General features: G+C 46.1%; 1 protein-coding gene across 11 annotated transcripts in view; it reads right to left on the reverse strand.

The window, feature by feature from the left end:
- LOC131186724 (serine/threonine-protein kinase MARK2) overlaps positions 1-13,017 on the reverse strand; it is a 121,087-nt gene that overhangs the window by 24,360 nt on the left and 83,710 nt on the right. For all 11 annotated transcript variants that reach the window (XM_058160601.1, XM_058160600.1, XM_058160599.1 and 8 more), the window contains 4 exons: positions 10,880-10,950; positions 9,501-9,557; positions 6,799-7,035; positions 5,138-5,257 (listed from right to left, as the gene is read on the reverse strand). In XM_058160601.1, the coding sequence (XP_058016584.1) occupies positions 5,138-5,257; positions 6,799-7,035; positions 9,501-9,557; positions 10,880-10,950 (485 nt within the window). The remainder of the gene's footprint in view (positions 1-5,137; positions 5,258-6,798; positions 7,036-9,500; positions 9,558-10,879; positions 10,951-13,017) is intronic.

The raw sequence follows: 13,017 nt of genomic DNA on the forward strand, positions 1-13,017 counted from the left end.
GCCTCGTGGTCAGCCAAACAGCCGCCTCCCTGTTGGGAAAGTTTAAGGAATAAAAAAAAAAAAAAGGCTGAAAGGAGCTTGGGGAAAATTACCTCCTTCACGCAGGGAAGCAATTTGCCTTCCCCACCTCACCAAGCCAGACAAAGAGGGCGGCAGACAGCATGGGGGAAATGATGACTGGGGCTTTCACGGAACCAGCCAAAATGGGTTTTTAAAAATAATAATAATAAAATAAAAAAAGAATAAACCCAAGAATAAGAGCGGCGGCGAGAAACAGTTTGACGAGGCGGAACGTTCAGAAAACAGGAAGTGCTCCCCTAAAAATCACCGTGGTTGTTTAACACATGATTAGGTTAAGCTAGAATAAACCAGTTTTTGGACGCCACGATGTAAAAAAAAAAAAAAAAGATATCGAAACTCTAGAAAGAGTGCAGAGAAGAGCAACGAAGATGATTAGGGGACTGGAGGCTAAAACATATGAAGAACGGTTGCAGGAACTGGGTAGGTCTAGTTTAATGAAAAGAAGGACTAGGGGAGACATGATAGCAGCCTTCCAATATCTCAGGGGTTGCCCCAAAGAAGAGGGAGTCAAACTATTCTTCAAAACACCTGAAGGCAGGACAAGAAGCAATGGGTGGAAACTAATCAAGGAGAGAAGCAACCTAGAACTAAGGAGAAATTTCCTGACAGTTAGAACAAATTAATCAGTGGAACAACTTGCCTGCAGAAGTTGTGAATACTCCAACATGAAATTTTTAAGTAGATGTTGGACAGCCATTTGTCTGAAGTGGTACAGGGTTTCCTGACTGAGCAGAGGATTGGACTAACAGATTAACAGAGTTGGAAGGGACCTTGTAGGTCATCTAATCCAACCCTGCCATCCAAGCAGGAGACCTTACACCATTTCTGACCGATGGCAGTCCGGTCTCTTCTTGAAACCTTCCAGGGATGAAGCTCTCACAACTTCCGAAGGCAACTTTTTGTTCCATGGGTTGATTGTTCCCACTGTCAGAAAATTTCTCCTTATTTCCAGGTTGAATCTCTCCTTGGTCAGTTTCCATCCATGATTCCTTGTCTGGCCTTCGGGTGCTTTGGAAAATAGCTTGACCCCCTCTCCTCCTCTCTGTGGCAGCCCCTGAAATATTGGAAGGCTGCTGTCCTGTCTCCCCTGGACTTTCTCTTCCCTAGACTAGCCAAGCCCAGTTCCTGCAACCCTTCCAACTCCGTTATACTGTTCTGTTAAACCACAACTGGCTAAATTTGGCCAGGATTAACAATAAGCCATTGTTGACTGATCACAAAAGCTGGGCCTCTGCCTCCTTCCCAATCAGCCTGTGTTTTAAAGCCATGCTCTTCAGAGTTCTTTCGAAGGTAACAAAGAAAAAGCCGCAGGAACACAACCAACGGGAGCCAGGATTCCTGAGGCTTTCGCTTGAAGATATATGTTGAATCACCTCCGTTCCCTTCCCCCCCCCCCAACCTCCCATTTTCTGTCTTTTTGAAGTGTGAAGAGGCCTTTTCTGATCCTGAAATCAGCAAGCTATTCACGGCAGTGATGGATCGTCTTGGTAACAAAGGGTTTTTTTTTTTCTTCTTCTCCAACCCCTAATTATGAAATTAATTTTTGCAAAGATCGGGATGGACTTGTGATTGAACGAGGCACCGTGAAAAGATCAATGCGCCCCTGGTGAAACGAGCAACTAATTCGGTGCTGGGAAGAGCTCTTGGCTTCTGGCCCACGACGCTGTCACCGTTAACAGGTAGTCCTCGACTTACGGCCACAACCGAGCCCAAAATTTATGCAGCTAAGCGAGACAGTCGTTAAGTGAGTTTGGCCCCAGTTCACCGCCTTTCTTGTCCCCGTTGTTAAGTGAATCTCTGCAGGTGATAAAAGTTAGTAACACAGCTGTTAAGTGACTCTGGCTGCCCCATGGACTTTGCTGGTCAGAAGGTCGTAAAAGGGGGAATCACATGACCCCCGGGACACTGCCGCCGTCGTAACTGTGAGTCAGTTGCCAGGCGTCTGTATTTTGATCCAGTTGACCATGGGGATGCTGCAATGGGAGGGGAAGGGGAGGAATACAGAACGTAGAATAAGAGAGTTGAAAGGGAGATTGAAGGTCATCTAGTCCAACTCCCTGCATGAGCAGGATACCATTTCGGACAAGGGGCTGTCCAGTCTCTCCTTGAAAATGTCCAGTGATGGAGAAGAAGGGAAAGGAAGGGAAAAGGGAAGGGAAGGACAAGACAGGACAGGACAGAGAAGGGAGGGGCAGGACAGGACGGGACAGGAGAGGGAAGGACAGGACAGGAAAGAGAGGGAGGGATGGGAAGGGAAGGACAGGACAGGACAGGACAGGACAGAGAAGGAAGGGACAGGACAGGGCGGGAAGGACAGGAGAGGGAAGGGAAGGACAGGAGAGGGAAGGGAAGAATAGGACAGGACAGGAAGGACAGGACAGGACAGGACAGGGAAAGGAGGGAGGGATGGGAAGGGAAGGGAAGGGAAGGACAGGATGGGACGGGAAGGACAGGACAGAAGAGGGAAGGACAGGACAGGACAGGGAAGGGAAGGAAAAAGGAAAAGGAGGGGAGGGGAGGGGAGGGAAGGACAGGACAGGACCTTAGTAGACGAAGGAAAGGAGAGACAAGAGACGAGGATGGATTTTGCACAGAGCCCATGAAAGGCCACGGTAACAGTGGAAAGGCTGGGCTTCCCACGGGTGAGCACTCAAGATTAATCCCGCCGGCTTCTCCAAAAGCAGCTTTGATTAACTGCAACACAACAGTCTTGAGAACAGCAGGTAGGCGAGGAACGGTCAATCTTCAGCCATGTCACGATCTGGACATTTGGTTGATGAATGTCGGCCGTGCCCTGGCACGTTGGCTGCCCAGAGGGGCCTGAGGATGGTACTTAGCCTGGGAGCTTTTCGGAAGTCCCAGAAAGATTAGCCAAGATTAGCCATCACCACTCCACCCGTCTTTCCGCTGACCTGGCCGAGTGTTGTGTTCTGTGAACTCCACCTACTGGTTATGTTTGTGCAAGACACCAACCTAGTCTGGGGTTTCCCCCAAGCACAGGTAGTCCTCGACCTACAACTGCTCGTTTAGTGACCGTTCAAAGTTACAACGGCACAGGGAGGAAAAAAAGAGGGGGTGGCTTACGACCGATTTTCACACATAGCGACCGCTGCAGCATCCTCGTGGTTACATGATCCAAATTCAGATGATTGGCAACTGACTCGTTTTTATGACGGTCGCAGCGTCCCCGGAAAGGGGGGGGGGGCACGGAACCCACTTTTGCGACTTTCCGACGAGGAAGCCAGATTTGCTTATAACCAAGTGACCTAATGGAACAGCTGAAGGGATTCGCTTAACAGCCGTGGCTGTTAAGGTTGTAAAATGGGGCAAAACTCTCTTCACAAATTGTCCCCGCTTAGCAGCGTAAATTTTGGGCTACACTGAGGTCATACATCGAGGGCTACCAGTAAACCCTTATCCCTCTGCATCAACCCCAAACCATCACAAACCCAAACCTAGGCAGAGGGTTGGACTAGAAGACCTCCAAGGTCCCTTCCGTCTCTGTTATTCTATTCTATTTCAAACGGAAGTGAATGATTGGGGGAAAAAAATATGGAGTGGTCTTTTCTCTCTGTTATTCTATTCTATTCTATTCTATTCTATTCTATTCATTCTTAATTCTATTCTATTCATTCTTTATTCTATTCTATTCATTCTTAATTCTATTCTATTCTATTCTTTCTTAATTCTATTCTATTCTATTCATTCTTAATTCTATTCTATTCTATTCTATTCATTCTTAATTCTATTCTATTCTATTCATTCTTAATTCTATTCTATTCTATTCATTCTTAATTCTATTCTATTCTATTCATTCTTAATTCTATTCTATTCTATTCATTCTTAATTCTATTCTATTCATTCTTAATTCTATTCTATTCTATTCATTCTTAATTCTATTCTATTCTATTCATTCTTAATTCTATTCTATTCTATTCTATTCTATTCTATTCATTCTTAATTCTATTCTATTCTATTCATTCTTAATTCTATTCTATTCTATTCTCCCGAAGGACTCAGGGCTGTACAAAAATAAAACAGATAATACAATATACAATTTAAAATGCAATTAAAAACTTATTTTAAAATTCTATTCTATTCTATTCTATTCATTCTTAATTCTATTCTATTCTATTCTATTCATTCTTAATTCTATTCTATTCTATTCATTCTTAATTCTATTCTATGGGAATTAAGGAGGTGACCCTGCTCTGTCCTCTTCTGCCTTTTCACCCCTGGGCAGCTGTGCCTGCTGGGATACAGAGTAATCAAACTCCCGATTTTTACAGCCCTTACATCCGGGATTCTTCTTCTCCAGCAGATGGGTAGGAATTAAACCAGACAGAACTGACCGGGGGACTAATTAGCTCTGGCTAATCTCCTGGAGACAGGTTTATGGGATTCAACCTATCCTTTACTAATCCAGGGAAACACGTGGTGCAGACCACAGGGCCTCTCTTGAGGTTAGATGAACCAGCCTCGGGATTTTTTTGCAAACACTCAGCCCCTCTCAGCAGAAGATATCCAAGGCTTGGTGGTTTCCTTACAGACATTTCATGACCCAGCTAGGTAACATATTCAGTGCTAGATGGCTTGCGGAGAAGAGGAAGGGACGGAGGGAGAGGAGGAGGAGAAGGAAAAGGAAGGAGGGAGAAAGGAGGAGAACTGTGTGGTCCTTGGAACTCTCTGAGCTTGGTGGTTTTCTTGCAGACGTTTCATGACCCAACTAGGTAACATCATCAGTGCTAGAAGGGAGGGGGTCATTGCTCTCTGTTTATACATTAACAACTTGCTTGCAGAGAGTAAATCCTTCTTCCCTTTTAGCACTGATGATGTTGCCTAGTTGGGTCATGAAACGTCTGCAAAAAAAACAACAAGCTCAGAGACCACCAAGGGGCCCTCCTTTCAACTCTGAGCTACAAATATTTTCCTTTCTTGATCTCCAAGGATCCTGTGTATGTGTGTGTGTATGTGCACGCTTCCCAAGGAAACTCCAAAGGGTAGGGACACACACCAGATTTTGCCTTTCCTCAAGGCCCATTTCCAGGTGGCTCACCTCTAAAGTGCCTCTCTTGCTAGGATTCAGGATGAGGAATTTTTTCAGCAGGTTCTCACAGTCCGTGGACATGTAGAAGGGGATGCGATACTTCCCCCTCAAAACCCGTTCTCGCAGCTCCTGAAAAAGCAGAAGAGGTGATTGGGGGGGACGTTGTCGTTTTAAGCAGGACAAGAAAAGGACTCGTGCAGGCTCGCATGCTCTCCTTCAAGAGAGCTAGCAGCTTTATCTTAAATAGTTTTTTTTAAAAAAAAGATTTTAATTGCGATACATGTTTCTGAATTGTGAGCCGCCCAGAGCTGTTTGGCTGAGATGGGAAGCTATAGAAAATCCAATCCAATCCAAATCAATGAGTACGGTTTGCACGGGAGGAGAGAGGTGGGTTTTTCCCAGATGCCATTGAATCAAATCCCTGGGGGGGGGGTGAGTGGTGCGGTGGCCTAGAGGTGGAGCTCTCACCTCACAATCAGGAGGCTGTGAGTTCGATCCTAGGGAGAGGCAGATATTTCTCTCTTTGGGCACGATGAGAATATATAATTGCTGAACAAAATTCCGCACTGGCAACAGGAAGGGCATCCAGCCAGCAAAACACTTTGCTAGCTCCATTCAGTTAATTAGGTTCCACCCCGCAATGGATTATGGGGGTCGTTAAATAAAGCTGTTGATGATGATTAAATCAAAACTGGGGCACGGAGAAGTTGGTGGGTTCACCTTGTCTCCTTCTTAGATAACTTTATTCTCATTTTTGGGTGAGCACACTGGCCCACGTTAAAAATGAAATTCTGTTGCCTGCTTTCAAGAGAAAGTATGTATCTACCCAACACATATGCACATTATATACTTACATATATACCTGCACCTCTTTGTGTGTGTTTGTGTGCACGCACACACACACACATATATTAATCACTGTCCATTTTGAATACATACAAAACAGATGCTACAGTAGGTGGCCAAAATTGTGGAAACCTTTTGGGAAAAGTGTATTTTTGAAGTTTGATGGCTAATAACACCACTTTTTTGTTGGAGTTTCAAGATAATCCTATTTCCACTGCTGGAACGGAAATGCCTGGGAATAGCCCAGACCGTCACCCAATGGAAAATCTATGGAGCCGACTAAAGAAACTGGTTAGTCAGAAGCGACCCAGCAATAAAACCCAGTTAATAGAAGCCATCATTCAATCTTGGTTTCACATTAGAACAGCTGCAGAACTCAAAAGACTTGCTTCACTCCATGGGAAGACGTTGGAAGGCCGTAATTCATGCTAAAGGTTAATAATAATAATAAACTATTAACTGACATGGGGATCATTTCTGTATATCTCGTTTTTTCTACGTGTTTCATTTTAATTCTTTATACTGTAACTGCTATTCTAATAGCAAATCCTTCATAAAAGTTACTGCATTACATTCTTGATTAAATTATCTTTTCATTGATATATAATTTTATGGTACAACCCACCCCCCAAAAAAAGTGGTATTATTAGCTAATTTTAGAAAATACACTTTTCCCAAAAGGTTTCCACAACTTTGGCCACTACTGTATACGGAACAAAACTTGTCACCAATAGAAGGGAGTGAACTGCCAATCATCTTTTCTGCCGTCCTCCCCCACCCCTCTCTGCACCGCCCTTCCTGTCCGAAGCAGGAGGGAGAGATACCTTGAGGTTCTGCCCATCAAAGGGCAGGGAGCCGCTGACCAGTGTGTAAAGGATAACCCCCAGGCTCCAGACGTCCACCTCGGGCCCGTCGTACTTCTTGCCCTGGAACAATTCGGGCGCGGCGTACGGGGGGCTCCCGCAGAAGGTGTCAAGCTTGTTGCCAAACGTGAATTCGTTGCTGAAACCGAAGTCTGCAATCTTGATGTTCATGTCGGCATCTAAGAGCAGATTTTCTGCCTGGGGAAGAAGAAGAGAAGGTGGTGGGTGGGTGGGGAGACATTGAGAAAGGGCTGAGCAACCAAGAGGATTAGAGGGCTGGGGGCTAACAGTGGCTTTTCCGGCCAATGGGATTTCCCCCATGTATTTTACCAGATAGGTCAGACTTGAAAAGTTAATTGCCCTCCTAAACATACCCATGCGCTCTGAATAACCCTAACCCAAGGGGGTCAGCAACCCGCAGCTCTGGAGCCGCGCGTGGCTCTTTCGTCCCTCTGCTGCGGCTCCCTGTCGCTGCCACAATTTTGAGAAGAGCTTCCGGTTACGGGAAAGAAAAAGCACAGCGCACCGGGAAAGAGACTTTACAGCAAGGGACAGGTTTATCCGGTCAGCTTCATAATCGATAGAACTTTCAGTTAGGACAGGTAGAAGAAAAAAGAGGCCAGGTTAGGATGAGACTCTATGGTGGGGGGAAACTGGACTTTCGGTCGGCTCCGGCATTGAACTGGGGGGGGGGCTTCCTGTTAGGAGCTTTGTGGCTCTTTGGGTGCTTAAGGTTGCCGACCCCTGCCCTAACCCTAACCGAACAGTATAACAGAGTTGAAAGGAATGAAGGGTTGCAGGAACTGGGCCTGGCTAGTCTAGGGAAGAGAAGGACCAGGGGAGACAGGAGAGCAGTTTTCCAATATTTGAGGGGCTGCCCCAGAGAGGAAGGGGTGTGTGTGTGTGTCAAGCTATTTTCCAAGGCACCTGGACTAGAATGAAATGTGAATGGCAAAAAATAAAAAAGACTTTTTAAATTTTTTTTATTTGAAATAATTAAAATACGATTGTTAAAAATTCTCCCGCGACCAGTTTGGCTAAAGCGAGATGTCGAATTCTGGCTTTGAAAGCCCGAAAGATATTTCACTCGTACGGCTTCAAGGCTCGGAAGGAAGGGGGAAAAAAAAGAGGGGATACGGGAGCTCTTGATAGTCAATATGAATGTTCAAAGAAGAGGGAGGGAATTTGATATACTCTGGGGGTGGAGGGGGGAAACAAGGGAGGGTTGAGGACAGAAGCTGTCCTGGGCTCTAGCTGCTCCAGCTGTCCTGGGCTTTAACTCCAGATGCTGGCTGGCTGGCAGTGGATGAAAGGCACTTCAAGAGCCATCTGGCTGGGAAAAGAAGGTTTGTCCTAAGGCTGCCTTTTAACCCAAGGGCCGTCAGTCACCTTACGCCAGACATAGTGGACGGGAAGGGATCGGTGGGGCCAGAGGCAACGGGTAGAGATTTGAGGCTTGGCCTGAATCGGCGAGCTAGATAAAAGAGCAGGATCTACAGACTAACAAGAGTTGGAAGGGACCTTGGAGGCCTTCTAGTCTAACCCCTTGCTCAAACAGGGGACGAAAGTCTCTTCTTGAAAACCTCCAGTGAGGGTGCACCCACAATTTCTGGAAGCAAGCCGTTCCACTGATTTAATTGTACTTGCTGCCAGGAAATTTCTCCTTATTTCTAGGTTGGATCTTTCTTTTAATGATCTTCCACCCATTACTTCGTGTCCTGCCTTCAGGTGCTCTGGAGAATAGGTTGACGCCCCCCCCCCCCGCTCTTCTTTGTGGCAGCCCCTCAAATATTGGAACTCTGCTATCATGTCACCCCCTGCATCCTTCTCTTTGTTACACTAGGATAGAACAGAACAGAGTTGGAAGGGTCCTTGGAGGTCTTCTAGTCCAACCCCCTGCTTAGGCAGGAAACCCCACACCACTTCAGACAAATGGTTCTCCAACATCTTCTTAAAAACTTCCAGTGTTGGAGCATTCACAACTTCTGGAGGCAAGTTGTTCCAAGAGGAAATTTCTCTTTGGTTCTAAGTTGCTTCTCTCCTGGATGAGTTTCCACCCATTGCTTCTTGTCCTGCCTTCAGGTGCTTTGGAGAATAGCTTGACCCCCCCTGAGATATTGGAACACTGCTATCATGTCTCCCCTAGTCCTTCTTTTCATTAAACTAGACCTACCCAGTTCCTGCAACCGTTCTTCGTATGTTTTAGCCTCCAGCCTCTTAATCATCTTTGTTGCTCTTCTCTGCACTCTTTCTAGAGTCTCAACAACTCTTTGGTCTAAAAATCTAGAAAGGGCCCTTCTCTTGGGTTCAAACTATTTTGTAGAAAAGCTGGCTAGAGGGCTATGCCTCATCCTTGGCGATTCAGTTGACTTCTTCTGCCAGGCTGCTCCTGCAGCTTTAGGTGGCACCCTTAAAGCGCCAAGCCCCTTCTGGAGGGAGAAGACAATGCTGGTGGGTCAGGACCTCTTCGATCTCCACCTGAGAGCCCTTCAAGTTCTGCTCCGATCGAGGACTAGAACCTTGTTCCAATTTTTTTTTTTAGTGCTCCCCTGCTAAAACAAGAGCAGAACTCGGCTGAGCCGATCCTAAGCTCCGCTTTGGCCAAGGGTGAACTACGGCAGGCCTGTGGGTAAACTGAGGCCTTCCCCTCCGGTTCCACTTACCTTCAAGTCTCTATGTACAATGAATTTTTGGTGACAGTACTGCACAGCAGAAACTATCTGGAAGGGAAAAAGAAGAAGAAGAGTGACAAAACAGCAATTTCTGCATCAGGGTGACCAGACTCACTCAGGTATCGCATCAGCCCCAATATTTTTCAGAACCTCTTCAGGATTGTGTGCTCCCCTACCCCGCCATCCCGCGCCACCCCTGCCCCGTCGCAATACAGTTGAAGGTGAAGGAGGGAGCAAAGAAAGTGGGTATGGTGTTGTAGTGTCTTTTCCCAGAAAGCAAAAGAGATGCATAAATTAGGATGTTGCATCGTTCACACCCAGCATGCAGAAAAGCAGGTCTGTGCAGTGGGGGGGGGGGGTTGACTTTTCCTGGGGGGGCGGGCAGGCGAAGTTCTTGCAGCAATGATCCAATGAGGCTCCCTCTTCCTCTCCTCCCTCCCGCCCACCAGTGTTCGGTACCCAAGTCCATTTCCAGGTTCAATTTAAAACTTGATCTTGATTTTACGATGTATGACTAATGTTAAGGAATGGGGTTTTTTTTGTTTTTTTTCCAGATTTTCACGTGTGACAACAGTGACATCGGCTAGTTAAAGCGGCTTTGTAAGGAAAGGAGAACGAGGCATGGAGGACCCAAGAGCAAAGGGGAATGAGAACGGGCGTTTCCGAAAGACGGCTGAATGAGAAACTTAACGATCTCCCCTTTCAACCAGGACTCCGTAAGAAGGGAGATCAAAGGCAGTGGGGAGGCCCGGCCTTGATGCGAACCCCGAGATGATGTGAACCCTGAAAATGAGTGTTGGGAGGGGAGACAAAGGACGTTAAAAAAGCTTTTAAAAAGCTTTCGCGTTGTCAACCTCTGGATGAACGGAAGGACTGGGATAAAGACCTTTGCATAGCAAAGGAAGGGGGGAAAAAACCCGTCGCCCACACATGCCCAATCGGCCACGAAAATGTTGGGACTAAAAACGGTGCTTTGGTCTGGTCGAGAAGAGGTGGGGTTTTTTTGGTAGTCTCCATCATTCACTGTTTAGCAACACCCAACCGGGGGAGGCCAGCAAAGGAGCAGGATTTTCCCAGAATGAAGTTATAGCTATCTTGGAGCAGCACCTTCCGTTTCCTCTACCACCCAAGCTTTTAAAAATCCAAAAAGTCGCATTCATCAACCTGAAGATCCTAAAGGGTGAGTTTTGGTCAAGAAGCCAAATTTGACCAGGAGCAAAATTTGGGTGGCTGTTTCTCTCTCCACCCACCCAGGCACCATGAACGTGAAATTCCACTTTCCTGTTTTGCTAGGCAGTTAAATGGTGGCAAGAGATCCCCTTACTGGTTCTGGCTTTTCACGTTTTAATAAAAGGAGGCACGGCACCAACCTGTCGGAATTTTGCCCGCGCTTCCTTCTCTTTCATTCTTCCATGAGCTACTAAGTAGTCAAACACTTCGCCTGGAGGAAGAAAGGGAAAGGAAGGAAGGAAGGATGGAAGGAAGGAAGGAAGGAAGGAAGGAAGGAAGGAAGGAAGGGAGGGAGGGAGAGGGAGAGGGAGAAAGAGAGAGAGAAATGAAGCTGTTTTTTCACTTGGAATAAAAAAAAATGCAGCATAAATCAGGAAAACTAGTAAGGGAGGGAGATGATTCAGGAAGCAATGGTGAGAAAAGTTAACTTTTTTTTTTTTTGCTGCTGGGATATAACCACACCTAGACACATGAGGAAGTTTGGCCCACAACAAATGTTTCTCAACCTTGGCTAAGTTAAGATGGGTGGACTTCAACTCACAGAATTCTCCAGCTGGAAGCCCAGCCATCATGAAGCATGCTGGCTAGGGAATTCTGGGAATTGAAGCCCATCTTAAAAGACACTGGCTGGGGAATCCTGCGAATTGAAGCCCACCCATCATAAATTCTCATCGTTCCCATCACCCATCTCCTCCCACTTATGACTGTTTGACTGTGACTTGTTGCTGTATCCTTACAATTTATATTGAGTATTTCCTAATAGGATTCGATTGCTTATTTGTACCCTGTGACTATAATTAAGTGTTGTACCTTATGATTCTTGATGAACGTATCTTGTCTTTTTATGTACACTGAGAGCTTATGCACCAAAGACAAATTCTTTGTGTGTCCAATCACACTTGGCCAATAAAGAATTATCTATCTTTCTTTCTTTCTTTTCTTTCTTTCTTCCTTCCTACAGTATCGATCTATCTATCTATCTATCTATCTATCTATCTATCTATCTATCTATCTATCTATCTATCTATCTATCTATCTATCTATCTATCTATCTATCTACCTACCTACCTACCTACCTACCTACCTACCTACCTACCTACCTACCTATCTATCTATCTATCTATCTATCTATCTATCTATCTATCTATCTATCTATCGCACGTTGGCTGGGGAATTCTGGGAATTGAAACCCAGATATTTTAACACTGCTAACGTCAAGAACCATTGCTCTAAAACTGCTAATTACAGTCTCAAAACTTTCTCAGCTGCCACTACCAAAAGCATCGCTTGACCTTTTTTTTTGTGGGGGGGGAGTGAGGGTGGGCATTGCAGCACCTGGAGGAACCGAGATTGTCCCCTGCTCTACCTGGGAGGTAGAGCCTTCCACTGCTCTTCTTACCATCCTTCCTTTGGGCCTCGGGTCTTCCTCTCCAGATTCTCCTGCTTACAGAATCTTGCTTGCTGGAGAGGAATCCCAACCGTAGAACCTCTCCAATGGATGGATCAGGATATTTCATTGGCCAGAATCAGGCAAGGGCCAGGAGGGGCCCATTCTCTGCCTGGGTGGGCCTCGGTCTCCACATGGCTTTCTATATGAAAAGCAGCCCCTTCCCCTCCCATAGCCAGTTTTCTTACTTTCATTTCAGCCCTGCCCATCTCCAGGTACCCTGGGGGTGGGGTGGGGAGCAAGGATAGCTTTCACCCATCTGTTGTGACAAAGGCTTTTGTTATCCCTAATGGACCATATGTCCTTCTCCCGAAGCCTGTCCAATGACACCTCCAGGGAATCAGGGGCCACTCAATGCAGCAGAAGCAAATGTGAGGGGGGGGGGGGAGAAGAGAAAAAAATCCCTTCCCAATTTAGAAATCGCCATCATCAGTCATAACAACGAGGGGTGTTTTCTCCCCCTCCCCCCCCCCCCCGCCCGCCCTTTTTAAGTTTCAAAAAAGCAGATTTAAATTGCCTTTTTTTGTCTTTTTCTGGGAGAAACCACTTGCTTACGGCTTTTGTTTATTTAATTTTACTTTTACCCAAATTTATGTTGCTAAGGGAGACATTTGTTCAGTGAGTTTTGGCCCCATTTTACAACTTTTCTTGTCCCCTTTGTTAAGTTGATAATGCAGTTGATAAGTGAGTAACCCGGCTGTTGAGTGAATCTGGCTTCCCCATTGACTTTGCTTGTCAGAAGGTCACAAAACGGGGTCACGTGACCCCCATCCCCACCCCAGGGGACACTGCGACCGTCATAAATTCGAGTCAGTTGCCAAGTGTCTGAAT

This window comes from Ahaetulla prasina, chromosome 17 (assembly GCF_028640845.1).
Source record: "Ahaetulla prasina isolate Xishuangbanna chromosome 17, ASM2864084v1, whole genome shotgun sequence".
Taxonomy (NCBI): Eukaryota; Metazoa; Chordata; class Lepidosauria; order Squamata; family Colubridae; genus Ahaetulla; species Ahaetulla prasina.